We start from the raw sequence: 20,303 nt of genomic DNA on the forward strand, positions 1-20,303 counted from the left end.
GTCGCCATGAAACTTCCCTGCCCTGATTTTCAGCGGATGCCCTCTGGTGGTCGAGGGTCCCACGAGATCGAAGATATTATCTTCCGACTCGATGCGACCCGTGATGTACTTAAAACGTTTCAATCATGTCTCCCCTCTCTCTTCGTTCCTCAAGTGAGTACAGCCGCAATTTTTTTAGTCTTTCTTCATAGGTTAGATCCTTGAGCCCCAAGACCATCCTGGTGGCCATTCGCTGAACCGACTTGATCCTCAGCAAGCTCGATAAAGCAGCTCTAATTTAACAAGGTAGTCCTCTATAATGATAAGAGGTCTCTGTGAAAAGCAATGTCCCCAGTGTGCTGTATGAGAGCCTTGGGCTCTGTGTTTTAATACCAGGCCCTTTGGCTGAAATGGTAAGTACACTTGACCCTACAGCTCTAGTCTCCAGCCTTCTCCCTGTAAAGGACTGCAAAGTGGACATGCGAGAGCTCTAGAGGCCACCAAAAGATTTTAGGTTTACAAAGATCATTTTAAATCATTTTTTTATTTTACAAGCAACAGTGCATGGGCTGAGGGTGCACACGACACAGCCATTCCTGCAACATACCACAGACCTTTTCTCTACTTTTCAAACCAATTGAGCAATATTAAAATGGGAGGTGTATGTTCACTAGCACCGGGGGCTTCTTTCATCAAGCCACGCGTTAACCCCCGCGCTGGCCAAAAACTACCGCCTGCTCACGAGGTTTAGCTATTACACGCGTTAAACCGCTAGTGCGGCTTGATAAAAGGAGCCCCAAGTAAACCTGTAATTCCTCTTTGCTTAGATTTGTAGGGCTGAGCTTGTGCAGAGAAGCACTGTTGAAAGCATTAGGCCAGCAAGTATTTATTTCTGAGCTGGTACAAATTAAGAGCAAACCTGCAGCCCTGTTTTCTTGGAGTCATTTCTGCAGTAACTAGATTCTCTGTGCTGTCTGGAAGGCATTGAATTTCAGGCCCAATATATTTATTAAGTGAGAATAATAAGAAAGAAATAACCTGGCAATACTTTTGTTGACTTACTTTAGTTCCAAGCACACCTTAGGAATGAAACCGAGGGGATGAGCAGAAACATCCATATTCAGACTTTACCACTGCCAATTATTCTGTTCCTTTGCAGGATTTCTTCACTGTACTTAACATTGTCTGCCTTATTCATAACTTCCCTTTTTTGTATATTTACCTGAGTGGTGTAGAACGAGTAAAAGTGAATCTACTTTTTTTTTCACTCTGAAAAAATCACAAGGACTAGGGGACACTCAAGTAACATGGAAATCCCTTGAAAATAAACAGGAAGAAATATTTGGTCACTCAATGAATAGCTAAGCTCTGGAACTCATTATCAGAACGTGAATGGGGACTTGTATACTGCCTTTTTTGTTGTTTTGGCATATTCAAGGCAGTGGGCGCTGGAGGATTAAGTGACTTGCCCAGAGTCACAAGGAGAAGCACCAGGGATTTGATATTACGACCTCTGGGGTGCAGAGTCAGCAGCTCAGCCAGTGTTCCACAGCCCTTCCTGTGGTTATTTCAATTTTATTTAAAATTTCTTATACTGCCAATCAAGCCTTCTAGGCAGTGTACAGAAACACCAAACGATGTGCCAAATAAAATATATTTTAAACAAAAACAGACCTGGGGTAATGACAATTTTTACAGATGTTGACAAAAGGGAAGTTAGTGTATCTGGGTTTAAATAAAGAGGTTTGGACAAGTTCCTGGAGGGAAAATCCGTAGTCTGCTATTGAGAGTGAGATGGATATGGGGGAAGCCACTGCTTGCGCTGGGATCGGTAGCATTGAATGTTGCTATTCTTTGGGTTTCTGCCAGGTACTTGTGACCTGGATTGGCTACTCTGAAAACAGGATTATGTTATGTTAAGTTAAACAGGTTTTCTATTCTGCCTTTACCTATTCAGTTCAAGGTCAGTTTCCCAAGAAGTTAAAACGGACAATTTGACACAGATATTCAATAGAGTTGCTAATACAGGTAGATCAGTACAATTATTAATAAAGTTAGGTCATAGTTACAAATACAGTGGAACCTTGGTTTACGAGCATAATTCGTTCCAGAAGCATGCTCGTAAACCAAATTGCTCGTATATCAAAGCAAGTTTCCCCATAGAAAGTAAGGGAAACTCACTTGATTCGTTCCCCCCCCCCTCCCGAGGCCAGCAGCACTGCTCTATCCCCCCCCTGCTCAAGAAGGCCCCCCCCCCCGTGATCCGGAATCTCCCCCACCATGATCCGACATTCCCCACATGATTCGGCACCCTCCCCCCACGCCGCAATCCGGCACCCCCCCCAGCCACCCGAACACTTCGCTTACCCTCCATCTGGCACCGGCAGCAGCACCAATGCTCAGGACATGCCGGTGCCGGTGCCCGAAGATCTGCAGTCCTTTTTGCTGGGCCTTGAGCATCTGCGCATGCTCAAGGCCTTTTGAGTTTCCGGTCTCTCTGAGATTCTCGAAGGCCTTGAGCATGCGCAGATGCTCAAGGCCCAGCGAAAAGGACTGTCCTGTGGGTTGGTGCTGGTGCCGGGTGCCAGATGGAGGGTAAGCGAAGTGTTCGGATGGGTGGGGGGTGCCGGATCGCGGGGGGAGGTGCTCATACATCGAGGCAAGCTCGGTTTGCAAGGCACCAATTTTGCGAATGTTTTGCTTGTCTTGCAAAACACTCGCAAACCGGTGCACTCGTAAACCGAGGTACCACTGTCCATAGTTACAAGTTCAAGTAGGTCATCATTGGCTCACCCTAATGCAACAGGAATGCTAATGCGTTTTGAATTTGTTTTGGGATGTGTGCACGCTAACTGCATGCTAATAATTTTTTGGGTACTTTTTTGAGGGGTCTGTCAGGGGCAAACAGCGGCTTTCTTGTGCTAACTAGTTAATGCAGCTACATTACAGGGCACTAACTGGTTAGCGCATGGGTAACGCAAGCACCCTTGCCTACAAAACAGATGGCAGTACGTGTTTCTTGGTAACATTAGTGCACAGCCAATGAAATAAATAGAAAATCTGGATTATTATAAATGGCTTTAGTGCATTGTTTTATGCATATGTTAATACTGTAAACCGCTTAGATTGCTTTTTCGTACTGAGGCGGTTTATCAAATAAACCTGTAACCCATATAGGGGCACACTAAGGCCAGTTTGTACTGCAGCTTTGTGAAAAGACCCCTACGTTTCTTTAAATGTCTGTCTTAGCTTTACAAAGCCTATGAAAATTAAGGAATCCTGGTGATCTGGATATAAAATCTGATAAACAGTTTCTTCTTACATTTCTATCTACTGGACAAGACTTTAGGTACAGCAGATGCCAGAATTAGATGTTCTGGAAGACTGTCTTTCCCTTTTAATGTTAATTATCATGGGATTTGGAACGTCTTTAACTTAAGGAAGAGGAGCAGTGGCCTTTGACTTAAAAGAAAAAGAAAAATTCCTGAGCCAAGATGTTCAGACTTCCCCATGAAGCAGTCACTTTCTTTCTCTCTCCGTGCTGCGCCCCGGTTTTTTTTTTTTTTACTACAACTTTCCTGGTCAGCAAGTCATATAAAACAAAATTTTAAAAAACAACTTTTTATTCCAGCAAGCGTTCCCACTGCCCTGTTCAGGAGCAACTGACAGCTAAGACGCAGGATCACAAGCTGTTTGTGTTTTCCTAACACTGGCACTGCTTTCTTGTCTCCCGCTCCACTATCGCAACCTCCTTGGGGGTGACCTTGGAGGGCAACCTGCATTTCACACCGTCCCAATCCTCCTGGGATCCTATTAGCCCCCTGGTAACAGCCTGGTAGATCTGCTGAGTCAGCAGTTGAAAGGCCGCCACCACATTACTGTTGTTTTTGGCCGAGGTCTCTACGTACGACATCCCCAATGTGGCGGCAAATGTCTCGGCTTCCTCACGTGGCACTTGACGCTGTGCCTCCAGGTCACTCTTATGGCCCACTAACAGGAACGTCATCTTGACTGGCTGCACCCACTCGGTCACTTCTCGATACCACAACAGGATACTCTCAAAGGACTTGCGGTTGGTCAGATCAAACATCAGTAACACACCAGCAGAGTTCCGGTAGTATGAGCGTGTCACCGACCTTTTCCAGACAAAAAAAAAAAAAGAAAAGTAGTTAGACCAACTGTAAACACTTTATCATCAGCTTTTAGCATGATATAGATGTGATGGTTTAACTTTAAATGCAACTATATACAAACATAGCTGCCAAGTTACCCATTCCCAAAGGGAGACTTTTTGGCCGGTCCTGGATTTCTGCCAACCTCATCATGGTGCATTATGGGACCCACAGCACTGATTTCAATGGCTAGAATCGTGGACTACAAATACTACACTGCTTTGGGGTGTAAGTTTAAAACCAGGACCAGTCAAATGTCTCCTCTCCTGGAATGGGTAACTTGGCAGCACTATTATGGTTGTCAACTGGATCCAGATTTGCAGGACAGAGTTGATCCAGTCCTGGGTTTACCCTGTTGCATGCAGGAACTTGTAGGTCTGATTTTTCCATTGCATTACATAAGAACATAAGAATAGCCTTACTGGGTTAGGCCAATGGTCCTTCAAGTCCAGTAGCCCGTTCTCATGGAGGCCAATCCAGGTCACTAGTACCTGGCCAAAACCTAAAGAGTAGCAACATTCCATGCTACCGATCCAGGGTAAACAGTGGCTACCCCATATGTCTTAATAACAGACTATGGACCTTTCCTCCAGGAACTTGTCCAAACCTTTCTTAAAACCACATCCTCTGGCAATGCGTTCCAGAGCTTAACTATTCTCTGAGTGTAAAAATATTTCCTCCTATTGGTTTTAAAAGTATTTCCCTGTAACTACATCTAGTCTCTGTAATTTTTGATGGAGTGAAAAATCGATCCACTTGTACCCATTCTACTCCTCTCAGGATTTTTTAGACTTCAATCATATCTCCCCTCAGCCATCTCTTTTCCAAGTTGAAAAGTTTCAAGTTTATTAAATTTTTACTATACCGACTATCAGCAAATAATCTAGCCGGTTTACAAGTTAAAATAAGATTAAATAAAAATAAAATTTATACAATATATAAAATAATTGAAAAGAAAAAGAAGGGGGATTGTGAACATTTAGACTTTAACTGGACATACTAGAAAGTGATGGTAGGGAGAAGTAGTTGAAGGGGAAAAAATACATAGTTCAATATAAAAAAAAAAAAAAATTTGGAAAGGGAAGGATGTAACATAAGGAATGGGATCGCTTCCTAAAAGCGGTTGTGGTATTGAGAATAAATTATATTTAGGAGCAAGAAAACGCGTCTTGGAATAAGAAAGTTTTTAGTTTGGCCTTAAATTTATCAATTGATGTCTCGTGACGAATGTGGGATGGCAATGAGTTCCATAGAGTAGGAGCGACTACAGAAAAGTTAGTCTTTCTCGTATAGAAGAAATCTTTGATTGTGGGAACAGATAGTAGGTTTTGATCAGCTGATCTGAGGGTCTGTGATGAGCAGTAAGGGATGAGAAGTTTATCTAGAAAAGAAGGTTGGCGGAAGAATCTAATTTTGAAGACTTGCATAATTGTTTTATATGTGATACGATGGGTTATAGGTAACCAATGAGCTTCTTTCAGGAGGGGTGTAACATGGTCATATTTTCCTAATTTGTCAATAAGTTTTATGGCTGTATTTTGTATGAGTTGAAGTCGTCGTAGTTCTTTTTGAGGGAGTCCATTGTAAAGAGAGTTACAATAATCAAGGTGAGAGATGACAAGTGAATGAATTAGAGTTGTGATGGCTGTAGTATCAAGGATGGATGATAGAGAACGTATAAGCCTTAGTTTGTAAAAACAAGTTTTTACAACTGTACTAATCTGATCATGAAAGGTAAGATCCTTGTCTAGGGTAACCCCTAGTAGTTTTATTTTAGTTTCCATTTTTACAGGATAAGTTTTGATGAGAATTTGTTCATGAATACTTTCGTTCTTTTTGGTAGGAAAAAGTAGGCTGCTTGATTTATTGATGTTTAGAGAGAGTTTGTTTTCATAAAGCCAGTCACTTATTTCATCTAATTTTTTGTTGATTGTTTGAATATCTGTGGGATTAGAGGTATCTACTGGATGAAGTAATTGAATATCATCTGCATAGGCATAGGCTGTAAATCCTATTGACTGTGCAAGAGTAAGGAGAGGGGACAAAAAAATATTGAACAGCAGAGGAGATAAGATGGAGCCCTGTGTGACACCATAGGTTTGAGATATGAGGAGTGAAGTTTCCTTCTTTGAATGAACTCTAAAGCTTCGGTCGTTGAAATATGAGATGAACCATTGAAGAGCGGAACCAGTGAGGCCGCAGTTGCTGAGACGGTTAATGAGAAAAGAGTGATCAATAGTATCGAAAGCTGCTGTAAGATCTAATGAGATGAGAAGAACTGATTTTTGGTGGTCTAGATAATAGTTGACAGTTGAAATAAGACCTAATAGGGATAGTTCGGTAGAGTAGTATGGGCGAAAACCGGTTTGATGTGGATGCAGGGCATTCGTTTTTTCGATAAATTCTGCGAGTTGATTATAAATTATTTTCTCAGTTAACTTTGAAATGGCAGGGAGGTTGGCTATAGGTCGGAAATTTGCTGGTAATGTTGGATCAGTGTTTGGATTTTTTAATTTAGGGAGGACCAGGGTGGTTTTCCAGGCTTTGGGAACGCAGTTGCCTGAAAGGCAGTTTGTTACCATTTCTAGAAGAAATGGTCCGAAAAAGGTAAAAAACTTTTTCAGGAGTATAGGGTGAATGGTTTCTGTAACATTGTAGGGTGTGTTAATGGATTGGAAAACTTTGAGAAGATTATCCAGAGATGGAGGTTTAAAGTTGGAACAGGTGCTATAAGATAAAGTAGTAGGCTCGGCTGGAATGCCTTGAATTGGGGTAGGAATGGATTGACCAAGCTGAGAACGAATTTCCTTAATTTTGTTGTCAAAAAAGGATGCGAGCTCGGAGGCTAGAGGTTGTGTGGAAACTAATGGTGGTTTCTTTTTGGAGTACGGAGATAAAGATCGAACTATTTTAAAGAGTGTGGAGGAGTTGTTGGCTGTGTTTATGAGGTTAGAATAGTATTCTTTTTTAACTTTTTGAATGGTGATTTTGTATAAAGTGGCTCTTTCTTTATATAGTTGAAGGGATTGGTTTGATCGAGTAGTACGCCATTTACGCTCTGTTGAGCCCTAACCTTTTTAGTCTTTCCTCATACGAAAGGAGTTCCATCCCCTTTACAATCTTGGTCGCTCTTCTTTGAACCTTTTCTAGTACCGTTATATCTTTCTTGAGATAAGGAGACCAGAACTGAACACAATACTCCAGGTGAGGTAATACCATGAAGCGATAAAGAGGCATTATAATATTCTTAGCCTTGTTAACCATTCCTTTTTTAATAACGCCTAGCATCTTGTTTGCTTTTTTGACCGCCGCCACACATTGGGCAGGAGGTTTCATCATATTGTCTACAATGACACCCAGATCCTTTTCTTGGGTGCTAACCCCCAAAGTGGACCCCAGCATCTGGTAACTGTGATTTGGGTTATTCTTCCCAAAGTACATCACTTTGCATTTGTCCACATTAAATTTCATCTCCCACTTGGATGCCCAGTCTTCCATTTTCCTAAGGGTTGCCTGCAATTTTTCACACTCCGCATGCGTTTTAACAACTTTGAACAGTTTAGTGTCATTTGCAAATTTAATCACCTCACTCATCGTTCCAATTTCCAGATCATTTATAAATAAGTTAAATAGCACCATCCCAGTACAGACCCCTATGGCACTCCACTGTTTACTCTCCTCCATTGAGAAAAATGACCATTTAACCCTACCCTTTGTTTTCTATCCGATAACCAATTCCTAATCTACAAATGAACTTTGCCACCTATCCCATAGCTCTTTAAATTTCTCAGGAACCTCTCATGGGGAACTTTTGGCAAAAGCTTTCTGAAAATCTAGATATACTACATCAACCAGCTCACCTTTATCCACATGTTTAGTCACACCTTCAAAGAAGTCAAGCAAATTGGTGAGGCAAGATCTCCCTCGGCTGAACCCATGCTGACTCTGCCTCATTAAATCATGTTTGTCTACGCATTCCCTAAAAAATGCAAGAATACAAGTTCTAGCATGCACTAGGATAAACCCAGGACTGGATCAACCCTATCCTGAGAATTTGGCAGCCTTAAGTTCTGTACAAATATTCAATATTTGCCTACCATGATGAGGAGTGGCCTAGTGGTAGAACTGCTGCTTCAGGACCCTGAGGTTATGGGATCAAATCTCATCACTGCTTCTTGTAACCCTGAGCAAGTCACTTAACCCCCCTTTTACAAAACTGTAGTGCAGATTATAGCACCGGCTGTGGTGGTAACAGCTCCAATGCGCATAGAATTCTTATGAGTGTCGAAGCTGTTACTGCCGCGGCCAGTGCCAAAAACTGCACTATGGTTTTGTAAAAGGGGGGGTTAATCCTCTATTATCTGGGGTACAAAATAAGTACCTGTATACACTTCTCCCTCCGTATTTGCGAGGAATGCGGGCGGACCATAGACACAAATACAGAAAAATCGCGAATAACTTTTTTTATGTTATTCGCGGTTTTTAGAAAAAGCCTTCCGTTTTTATTTTTGGAACCGCGAATAACTTTTCTACAGCGATTTCTTGGCAGGCAGGCAGGCAGTCAGCGATTTCAGGGCAGGCATGCTAGAAAGAAGCCTTTCTCTCTATGGATGCTGGGAAGCAGCGTTTTTCTTAGTGCACACTGGGAAGCATGGAAGCAGCGAATTTGTGGAAGAAGTTTCAAGTTCAAGTTTCAAGTTTATTTGTTATTTGATTAATCGCCTATTACAATTACTAAGCGATGTACACATAATAAAATAAATTTCTAAAATGTACATAAAATAGAGAGTAACATTAACAAGGGTATAAAATCATCAAAAACAAACAAATTAAAACAAGGTAAATAATACAAAAACAAGCAAACAATAGGACAAAAGGGGAAGAAATACAATGTTCGATAGGAAAGAATCAACAATTAAGGTAAAACACAAAAGGAATGGGAGGACAAATAAATAATTGAAGATCAAAAATGCATAACAGAGCAAATGATGAAAGAGCAATTAACATTTAATTAGGTATTGAACGTATCTTTAAAAAGAAAGCTCTTAAGTTGACTCTTAAATTTTTCCAAATTCTTCTCCTCTCTTAAATAAAGTGGGAGTGAATTCCAAGTCTGTGGCGCTGTTACAGTAAAAATGAATTGCCTTCGAGTGTTAATAATTTTAAGAGAAGGAATGACCAACAAAAGTTGGTCATTAGATCTTAAAAATTTAGGAGAATTATATGGAATTAAAACTTTGTAAATAAAAGCAGGGGTTTTATATAATAATGATTTAAATGTGAGTAAAGATAATTTATATAAAATTTGGTATGATACTGGGAGCCAATGTGCCTTTTGAAGTAATGGAGTAACTTGGTCAAACTTCTTAGCCCCCATAATTAATTTAAGAAAGTTTATAAGCAGCGATTTTCTGAGTTAATGGTAAGCAATAAACTTTTATTGGTTCAGTACGGTACAGTAAAAGGAAAAAGTACTTTAATGATGATGTAATTTTGGGGGGCGGAGTCAGTGGCAAAAAAATCGTGAATAAGCGAAACCGCAGATATGGAGGGAGAAGTGTAAAGTGCTTTGAAAGGTAGTACACTTCTCCCTCCGTATTCACTGTGATAGGGGATTAACAGAAAAACCGCAAATAACTTTTTCATATGTTATTTGCGCTTTTCTATTAAAAACCATTGTGAATGTGGTGACACCGTGAATAACATGGTGGGAGACCTGGCCTGTTCCTGAAGGAGAGGCAAAACACGGTGAAGAAAAGTGATGGGAATCTGCGATTTCTCCATGCACGCTGATGTAATTTGGGGGGGAGGAGCCAGCAAGTTAAAACCGTGAATAATCAAAACCGCGATTGCTGAAACCGCAAATACGGAGAGAGAAGTGTATACAAGTCCCATTCCTCCCTCCTAACATATCTTTGCAAATAAAATTATGGCTCCCAGTCCATAAAGTCTTGTGGAAAGCGGATTTACGGGTGCAGAGAGTACCCATGCATGATGCACACCAGTAAAATGTACCCAAAGAGTTTCCAAGTTTACTTATTACTTATATACTGCCTATCAATGGCGAGAGGAATTAAAAGCAAGAAAATACAGTTATACCTTGGAATCTGAATGCCCCAGTACTCAAATATCTTGGAATCCAAACAAAAAATTCAAGCAAATTTTGCCCCGGAATCCGAACGCTGCTTTAGAATCTGATCAGCCTGAACACTGTTCGTGTGTACGTTTCTCCAGCGCTCGGGACACCCATACGTCGTACAGTTCATTGTCGGAAGCTGTAGTGAAAGCATCTCGTGTGATTTTCGCCTTTGTGTAGTGTAGTGAGGAAAATACTGTACTGTATTATTATTATCATCACTAATAATAAAACCCAAAGTGCGCATGCGCACCCCTACCTGCATGATCCCTGCCTTCGTGATCCGTAACTCCGTGGCCGGCAGAGAAATGTTAAAATTCGGTGCGTTCGCTGGGACAGTTGCAGGAGTTTTCGCCCTCCTCTGGAATCAGTACCTCTCCCAATCACCCTGTCAACGGAGGGCTCAGGGAAGATGCTTGCAAATGCCAGGACAGCTGCAGAGCACCAGCGGAGAACCAGCTCCAGCAGCTAAGAAGGGGCACAGAACTCTCAAAATGGGGTAGCAGAGGCCAGGACACCTGAAGCCCGCCACCGTCAGCTGACACCGGGGAGAGAAGGAGGTGGCGGTGCCAGGGGAGGGAAGGCCACAACCACTGCCGCTCCCTGGTCGCACACGTGTCCAGTTTTCTCCTCTGCCTTCACTCTCCCCTCTGGGTCAGAGCACCGTTGCAGTTCACAGGAGCCTCGCTCTCTGCCCACCCAGCGGAGAACCTACCACCCCTTACCTCTGAATTTGAGTTCGTTGGGTGGGTCGAAGATGAGGATCTGTTTATTCGCTGCCATGGTGCTGGTGGTGCTGCCACAGAGAGGGGGTGGGCTGGGGGGAGGGCAAAGGAAGGGGAGCGGGGCACAGGCGGGGAACGGGAGGGAGGGAAAGAGACATAAAGACAGGCAGGCACACAGACAGTGGCCAAGGAGAGAGAGAGACAGAAAGACACACAGACAGCAGCCAAGGAGAGAGACAGAAAGACAGACAGACAGCGGCCAAGGAGAGAGAGAGAGAGAGAGAGACAGAAAGACAGACCGTGGCCATGGAGAGAGAGAGAGAGACAGACAAACAGAGAGAGAGAGACAGAAAGACAGACAGACACACAGAGAGTGACAGAGGGAGATAGAAAGACAGACAGACAGCGGCCAAGGAGAGAGAGACAGACAGACACACAGACAGTAGTCAAGGAGAGACAGAAAGAAAGAAAGAGACAGACAGACAGTGGCCAAAAAGAGAGTCAGAAAGAAAGATAGACAGAAACATCTATTCTAGCACCCGTTAATGTAACATTACATTAGTGATTTCTATTTCGCCATTACCTTGCGGTTCAAGGCGGATTACATCCAAACTAAAACAAGAATTACATTCAAAATTTGAAGGAATAGAATAAGCGATGACATAAAATTTTTAAGGTAATAAAAATGTTGGGTAAAATAGTCATCAACGGGAAGTATAAGTTTTTAGGAGATAGGAATAGGGTGAATTATGGGGTTTTAGATAATGTTTGGTAAATAGAAGAGTATTAGAGAGTATTAAGGGTATAGAGAGTGTTGGATGTTGGATTGGGATTGGTCGTGCTGGATAGGTTTTATGTATTTTCTGAAGAGTATGGTTTTAGTATCTCTTAAAGGTTTTGTAGTTTGTAGTTGAAGATAACAGAGTGGTGATTTGTCTGTCCAGTTTAGCTGCTATGGAGGCTATAAGGTTGTCATAAAGTTTTTTCGTTTGACATTTTTGGATGAAGGGTGGGAGAATAGTGAGTGGGTTCTTCTGTGTCTGGTTGAGTAGGATTGATTTAGTCGGTTATTCCAGTAGGTTGGGCTTTCTGCATTGATAGCCTTGTAAAGTAAGAATTTGAAGGGCACTCTCGCTTCTATTGGAAGCCAGTGCGAGTCATGGTATGCCTCTGTGATATGGTCATATTTTTTTAGTGAATAGACAAGTCTTAGGGCTGTATTCTGTACTGTCTGCAATTGCTTCATCATGGTCGCGGGACATGATAGGTATAGTATGTTGCAGTAGTCTATCATCCCAAGAATAAGAGATTGTACCAATAGTAGGAATTGCTTCTTTTCGAAGAATGTTCGGATTTTTCTTAGATTTCTCATGGTCATGAACGATGCCTTTATTATTTTGTTAATTTGGGGTTGCATGGTGCAGCCTCTGTCAATTGTGATTGACATGTAACGGGCTTAAACACTAGTTTGTTAATATTTTATCTTAAAATCCAGTGTATTTACTGTTAAAATTTGAGTTTGTGGGACCCGGGAATGGATTAATCCAATTTCTATTATTTTAAATGGGAAAATTTGTCTTGAAACTTTAATGATTTGGAACTCTAATGGGGTTCTGGAACGGATTAAGTTCGAATTCCAAGGTATCACTTGTACATTAGAAAGAGGTGCACTGGAAGAGAGTTACAATGAAAAGCTTCCTGGTAAAAAGAGGTTTTTAGAATTGACTCAGCATACAACCCAAGGCTCACTATCTTCCCCTGCTCATTAGCTTTCCAGATCTTCCTCTTTCACTAAGATGATTCACAATCATATGGCAATGGTTTCTGAGAAAATGGAAGGAACTTCTTTTTCCACTTCAGAGTCATCACTTGTTATTTTATAACTGGTTGAAGCAGAGCAAGAGATTGAGGCGCCCTCTTTGAGAATTCTGGGAGCTGTAGTCATAATCAGCCTTGTCCCTGTGCATGAAACAATGGCACTCAGAAGGCTTGACTGGAAATGGATGGTTGGTGCATTAGTGAAGCAGCTCTGAATGTGTGGGGGACAAAAAAAAAGAAGTCTCAGAACTGGAATAGAAGGAGATATTGCAGACCCTGGGCAAGTCTCTTAACCCTTCATTGCTCCAGATCGTGCGTCCACTAAGGACAGAGAATGTACCTACGCAGTGGCGTGCGGTCAGGGCCTTCAGGGGATTCGCCCAATCCCGTAAAGGCCCTGAGGGCACTGCTCTGAATTTTATTGGTTCAGCAGGCAACAGGCAGATGCTGTTCAGCCAATCAAATTCAGATCAGTACTGTCAAGGCCTTCAAGGGTGTTCAGAGAATCCCCAGCCCAAGAGCCCTGGGTTAATTTTTTTGGGGGAGGGGGGCGGTTACTTTTTGTTTGATGCTTTCGACCACTGTTTTACCATGCACAGAAGCAGAGACCAAAAGTCCTTTGCTAATGATCTCATTAGTATGAACATAAGAACATAAGAGTTGCCGCTGCTGGGTCAAACCAGTGGTCCATCATGCCCAGCAGTCCGCTCACGCGGCGGCCCTCCGGTCAAAGACCAGCACCCTACTGAGACTAACCCTACCAGCGTACACCTTTATTTAACTTGTCTAACTTTACCTTGAATCCCTGGAGGGTTTTTTCCCCTATGACAGACTACGGAAGAGCATTCCAGTTTTCTACCACTCTCTGGGTGAAGAAGAACCTTCTTACGTTTGTACGGAATCTATCCCCTTTCAACTTTAGAGAGTGCCCTCTCGTTCTCTTAACCTCGGAGAGGGTGAACAACCTGTCCTTATCTACTAAGTGTATTCCCTTCAATATCTTGAATGTTTCGATCATGTCCCCTCTCAGTCTCCTCTGTTTGAGGGAGAAGAGGCCCAGTTTCTCTAATCTTTCCCTGTACGGCAGCTCTTCCAACCCCTTAACCTTTTCCTATCGTGTGTCCCGGATGACGGGCCATTCCAAAAAATGTCGTTGCCATCATATGTAGCCAGAAGACTCAGGGGTTCATAGCCAAAACCGCGGAAGACAAAGGCGCGCGCCGACAACTGAGCGCAAGACAGAGGCACGCGCTGAAGAAAATGACAGTTTTTAGGGGCTCCGAAGGGGGGTTTTGTTGGGGAGCCCCCCACTTTACTTAATACAGATCGCGGCAGCGTTGTAGGTGGTTGTAACCCCCCCCTCATTATACTGTAAACTTAACTTTTTCCCTGTTTTAAGGGAAAAAGTGAAGTTTTCAGTAAAATGTGGGGGATTACAACCCCCCAAACCCCCCACAACGCCCCCATAACGCGGCGCGATCTGTATAAAGTAAAGTGGCGGGTTCCCCCCCACACACCCCCGTCGGAGCCCCTAAAAACAGTTATTTTCTTCGGCACGCGCCTCCGCACTGCGCTGTTGTCGGCGCGCACCTTTGTCTTCCGCGGTTTTGACCTGACACCGACTCAAGTGTTGTGAAAACCCAATAGATCTAATAAACACTCAGGCTTGATCACAATGTGCAATTCAAAAAACAGAGAAAAAAGCCTCAGACTTCTACCGTCTATCTTTCACTTGTCCCATCTATTGGGCCATTGTGTTTACAATAGCTGTAAATGATAACGGTGAATACAAAACTTTGCTAAAATAATTACGATTTGAACCAGTGTCACGTAAAATTTATTACGACAGGAAAAGGTGAACCATCTTCGTCGCTCTTCTCTGGACCCTTTCGAGGGTTCATAGACAACCCCGCGAAAGACAAAGGCGCGCGCCGACAATTGAGCGCTAGACGGAGGCGCGCACCGAAGAAAATTACAGTTTTTAGGGGATCCAATGGGGGGTTTTGTTGGGGAGCCCCCCCCAGTTTACTTAATAGAGATCGCGCCAGCGTTATGGGGGGTTTGGGGGGTTGTAACCGTCCACATTTTACTGTAAACAACTTTTTCCCTAAAAACAGGGAAAAAGTGAAGTTTTCAGTAAAATGGGGGGATTACAACCCCCCAAATCCCCCACAACGTGGCGCGATCTCTATTAAGTAAAGTGGGGGGGTTCCCCCCCACGCCCCCCGTCGGAGCCATAAAAACATTAATTTTCTGCGGCGCGCACCCCCGTGCTGCACTCAGTTGTCTGGGCGCGCCTTTGTCCCGGCGCACTTTTGATCTGACACTCTTTCGAATAGTACCATGGGTGCCAAACTCACTAACTAGAATTAAAAGTTTCTGAGAAAACAAATTTGGTTCCTACTTGAAGCATATATATATATAAAAGCATTCTTTCCACTGAGATTGTTCATGCAAACATTATCATTTTTCCATTCCTGTGTGTTATATCATGCTTTTTTTTTTTCTCTGTATGCTTGTTCTGTTTTTGTAACATTGAAATTCTTAATAAAATATTTGAACTAAAAACAAAACCAAAACCGGAGCCCATTAGCAGAAGTGGCCAGAACAAAGGGTTGCACAAAACCCCTGACAAATTATAAAAATCTGGGAGCTGTCTGTAGCCCCCCCTTTACTTTCCTGTCAGTGCCTGAGCACACTTCCCCAATCCCCCAACCCAAAATAAAACAGCCCTGGTATCCAGCAGACCACCTCCCAGCCCAGCCTCCTTTAGAGCCAAAATGAAATAGAAACATAGAAATAGATGGCAGATAAGGGCCACGGCCCACCAAGTCTGCCCACCCCAATAACCCTCCCCTACCTTTCTCTGTGAAGAGATCCCACGTGACGATCCCATTTTGACTTAAAATCAGGCACGCTCCTGGCCTCGACCACCTGCAGTGGAAGATCATTCCAGTGATCAACCACCCTCTCGGTGAAGAAGTATTTCCTGGTGTCACCGTGTAGTTTCCCGCCCCTGATTTTCCACGGATGCCCTCTTGTTGCCGTGGGGCCTTTGAAAAAGAAGATGTCCTCTTCCACCTCGATACGGCCCGTGAGATATTTGAACGTCTCGATCATGTCCCCCCCTCTCTCTGCGTTCCTCGAGTGAGTATAGCTGCAATTTTTTCAGCCTTTCCTCATACGGGAGATCCTTGAGTCCCGAGACCATCCGGGTGGCCATACGCTGGACCGACTCAAGTCCAGCTGCCCGATGTTTCTCCAGCCTGTACAGGAACAGCACCAGAGTTTTGTGCATCTCCCCTCCCCCCCCCCAGTGCTGAGACTCCCAGTCAAAGCCCTACTAATGCATCTCAGTGCTGCCCCGCATCACCTTCTGTTTTCCCAGTGCGTGAGCACCTCCAATATTAAACTCTTTGACTGTATCCAGGGAGAGATGATTTCCATTGGGTTTAGCACCTCCAATAATTTTGAAAAGTTGGCTGCTATGCGGCCAATGCACCTCAGGCCTGCCCTATGAAGAAATATTTTTTAATTTAATTTAATTTAATTCTTATATACCGCTAATAACCGTGAGGTTTCTAAGCGGTTTACAAAAATGATGCATTAAAAGATACAATAAATAAAAATAAATAAGATAGGTACTTGGAAATTTCCCTAACTTATATTATAACTAATATTCGGTTGTACCCAACTGTGCAATAGATTTTTGTTTGGGGGGGGACATTAATATATAATATAAAGAGAAGAGTCTTGAGTGTGAAGGACCATCTGCATCCACGTGATCATTAGCTCTATTTCAGCAGCAGTTAAGTGATTTTCTTTGTAAAGTTATTCTTTAAACTTCATTACTCTTTTCGTTAATCTTGGATCCTAAATGGAGGACTAGTATGTGATTAAGTTAAGATGCGTTTTCCTTTTATACTTTGATTTATTTTCAGGATTGAAAGTAAAGTTAAATATTATGTTTTCTTGATTACACTTTCTGTACAAGATGAGATTCTTGATAATAATGTGAAAATCTTATAGATAAATAAAAAAAAAAAAAAAGAATATAAAGAGATCTCCCCCCCCAAAAAAAAAAAGTAAAAAGAAATCCAAGGAAGATGAATAAAGTTAGCTGCATGGCTGCCTTCTGAATACTGTGTCCAACACTGGTCTCCATACCTAAAGAAAGATATAACCCTGCAGGAGAGGGTGCAGAGGCGAGCCACAAAACTAGTAAAAGATATGGAAAATTTGAGCTACAAGGAACGCCTAGGAAGACTGGGAGAGTTCACCCTCGAAAAGAGGAGGCTGCGAGGGGTTATGATAGAGACTTTTAAAATATTAAAAGGATTCGACAAAATAGATCAAGAAACATCGTTATTCACTTTCTCAAATGTGACACGGACCAAGAGGTCATGGACTGAAACTGAGGGGCAGCAGGCTCAGGACAAATGTCAGGAAGTTCTGTTTCGCACAGCGAGTGGTGGACGCTTGGAATGCTCTCCCGGAGGAGGTGGTGACGGAGACTACCGTTCTGGGATTCAAGCGCAAGTTGGATTCACACCTTCTTGCAAATCACATTGAGGGATACGGGTGTGTCAAGGTCTCCATCAGGGAGCACCTAGCTTGGCCTCCGCGTGCGCGGGCCGCTGGACTAGATGGACCTAGGGTCTGATCCGCGGTTCATAGACAACGGCGCGAAAGACAAAAGCGCGCACCGACAATTGAGCGCAGCGCGTGCCGCCGCGCCGCTCTAAATTACAGTTTTTAGGTGCTCCGACGGGGGGTTTTGTTGGGGAAACCCCCCCAGTTTACTTAATAGACATCGCGTCGGCGTTATGGGGGGTTGTAACCCGCCACATTTTACTGTAAACTGAACTTTTTCCCTAAAAACAGGGAAAAAGTGAAGTTTTCAGTAAAATGTGGGGGGTTACAACCCCCCACACCCCCCACAACGCGGCGCGATGTCTATTAAGTAAAGTGGGGGGTTCCCCCCCCACGCCCCTCCCCGTAGGAGCCCTAAAAACAGTAATTTAGAGCGGCGCGTGCCTCCGCGCTGCGCTCAATTGTCTGGGCGCACCTTTGTCCCAATGCACTTTTGACCTGACACCCTGATCCGCTGAAGGCGTTTCTTATGTTCTTATGCCACCCTGAGACTTACTATAAATAAATATTGTACATCTCTTTGTCATGTATAGCAGAGGCTCCCAACCCTGTTCTGGAGGACCACCAGGCCAATCGGGTTTTCAGGATCGCCCTAATGAATATGCATGGAGCAGATTTGCATGCCTCTCACTTCCATGATATGCAAATCTCTCTCATGCATATTCATTAGGGCTAGCCTGAAAACCCGATTGGCCTGGTGGTTCTCCAGGACAAGGTTGGGAACCAGTGATGTATAGGTCCAGACTGGCTGAGCACTCCAGTTTCAATATGAATTCATTCAAAGCTAGCTATTTTTCCCCTCTTGTAAGACAATATGTGCCAAAGCTGTATCATATTTTCCTAAACGCTTTGGCCAGGGGTCTCAAAGTCCCCTTGAGGGCCGCAATCCATTCGGGTTTTCAGGATTTCCCCAATGAATCTGCATTGAAAGCAGTGCATGCACATAGATCTCATGCATATACATTGGGAAAATCCTGAAAACCCGACTGGATTGTGGCCCTCAAGGAAGGACTTTGAGACCCCTGGCTTTGGCCCACCGCATCTGACAACAGGAAGCCTCATCCTCTGCCCTTTTTTGCTAGAAATCTCGTGTTCCATGCCAGAAGCACGAGATCCAGTCCCGGCTTTGTCCCCCCCCCTCGGACGCAAAGCAGGTCCGTCCGCCTGGACATGGAGCCATCCAGGCACCACGTGCGCCCAGGTGTCATTTTAATTTACACCTACCGAAACCGCTCCTGTCCGGCTGTGTCCCAGAACTGCAGCTTCACGTAGATTCCGGGCTCCACTTCCAAGAATTGCACGTAGAAATCCACCCCCACCGTCTGGTTGATGAGATCCAGGAAGGTGCCCTCGGTGTAGCGCTTCAGCAGAGAGGACTTTCCCACCGTGGAGTCTCCCAGCAGGACGATCCGGAACTGGTAATGCCACAGCGAATCCATGCGGGAGAGAGCCTCGCTCTTTAAAAGACGAGCGATCTTCGGATTTCTCCGAAACGAAACAAAAGAGAGGGTAACGAAAGCAAAGAAACTTAGGGGAGTTCGGTAGCCCAACACGAGCCAGGAGCTGCGAGTTAAGACTTACTGGAGTCAGAGGGGTGTCGTTTCGGGAGAGAGCCTCTCTCTTTAAAAGAAGAGCGATCTTTCGGCTTTCTACGAAACGAAAGAGAGAAACGAAAGCAAAGAAACTTAGGGGGGTTCGGTCGTCCAACACGAACCTCCAGCTGCGAGTTAAGACTTGCTGGAGTCAGAGGGGTGTCGTTTCGGTTCAGTGCCAGAAGGCAGGGTGCTCCGACCCATGGTACTTCCAGTGCTGCTGTCTGGAAGTGGGGAGAAAACCTCCTTCTTAGTAGCACGCAGGACTCTCGTTTCTCCACATTCCAAAAAGCAGAACCTCCTCAGCTCAGACCTGGCAGGCAGCGAAGGGCGACACTTCCTCCTTCGACAGCTGAAACTCAGAACTGGCAAATCATGAATCTTTCCCTCTAATCCCCTGGGCTGCATCCGGGCACAGAAGTCCTTGCCCATATTGCAGGAAATGAGAGAGGTCGACATTAGCAAAAATATATTTAGATGACTACTTATAATAATTTTTTTCATTATCATTTTCAAAATTATACATTATACAAAGTATAAGAATGGAATTTTCAATACAGAAAAGAACTAGAATACATCTAAAGCAATATTTTAGAACAACCAGTATTTTCCATCAAGCCCACATTTAGGAAGGTTACAATCTTAAATCAAAGGAAATTACAATCATAATTAAGAGATTCCAATAGTAATAAAATCTAAATAAGTAATATTTAAAAAAAAAAAAAACTTTTAAAAATTTCTCAATTCACACTTGGATATTTTAATTAACTCCAAAGACAGTAATTACCAGTTTATGATGATTTTTTGAGTTTCTTGAACTGCTCTAGTTGTAGAGGATCCCAAAAGATATAGGGCTCCTTTTATCAAGGTGCGGTAGGGGTTTAACACGAGGAACACCGCGCGTTATAGCGCCTGTCGCGCTAGTCGCTAACGTCTAACATTGACGAGGCATTAGTTTTTTTTGGCTTGCCGCGGGGGTTAGCGCCTGATGAAATGTCCGACACGCTAAGCCCGCTAGCTAGATAAAAGGAGCCCATAATCTTTGTCCTGATATTTAAGTAAACATTTCTAAGGGATTTTTAGGTAAAAGGATGCTTCAATTGCCAGGACTCGAGGTTTTAATGTCAGAAATGCCTAAACTGTGTTGGCCATGTCGTGAACTATTGGCAGAAATAAGGGATAGTAGCCCTGAGGAAACCCCCCCGAAGGGTGAAACATGTTGGCTCAT

General features: G+C 43.4%; 1 protein-coding gene across 1 annotated transcript; it reads right to left on the bottom strand.

Annotated features, from left to right (window-relative positions):
• Positions 1 to 3,520: 3,520 nt before the first annotated feature.
• On the bottom strand, positions 3,521 to 19,446 carry LOC117364530 (ras-related protein Rab-39B-like). Its single transcript, XM_033953810.1, has 2 exons — positions 18,708 to 19,446; positions 3,521 to 4,115 (listed from the first exon to the last, which is right to left on the bottom strand). Exons 1-2 carry the CDS (start codon positions 18,920 to 18,922, stop codon positions 3,683 to 3,685), a joined length of 648 nt encoding a protein of 215 aa, XP_033809701.1. The 5' UTR covers positions 18,923 to 19,446; the 3' UTR covers positions 3,521 to 3,682.
• Positions 19,447 to 20,303: the final 857 nt, after the last annotated feature.

Source organism: Geotrypetes seraphini, chromosome 8 (genome assembly GCF_902459505.1).
Source record: "Geotrypetes seraphini chromosome 8, aGeoSer1.1, whole genome shotgun sequence".
Classification (NCBI taxonomy): domain Eukaryota; kingdom Metazoa; phylum Chordata; class Amphibia; order Gymnophiona; family Dermophiidae; genus Geotrypetes; species Geotrypetes seraphini.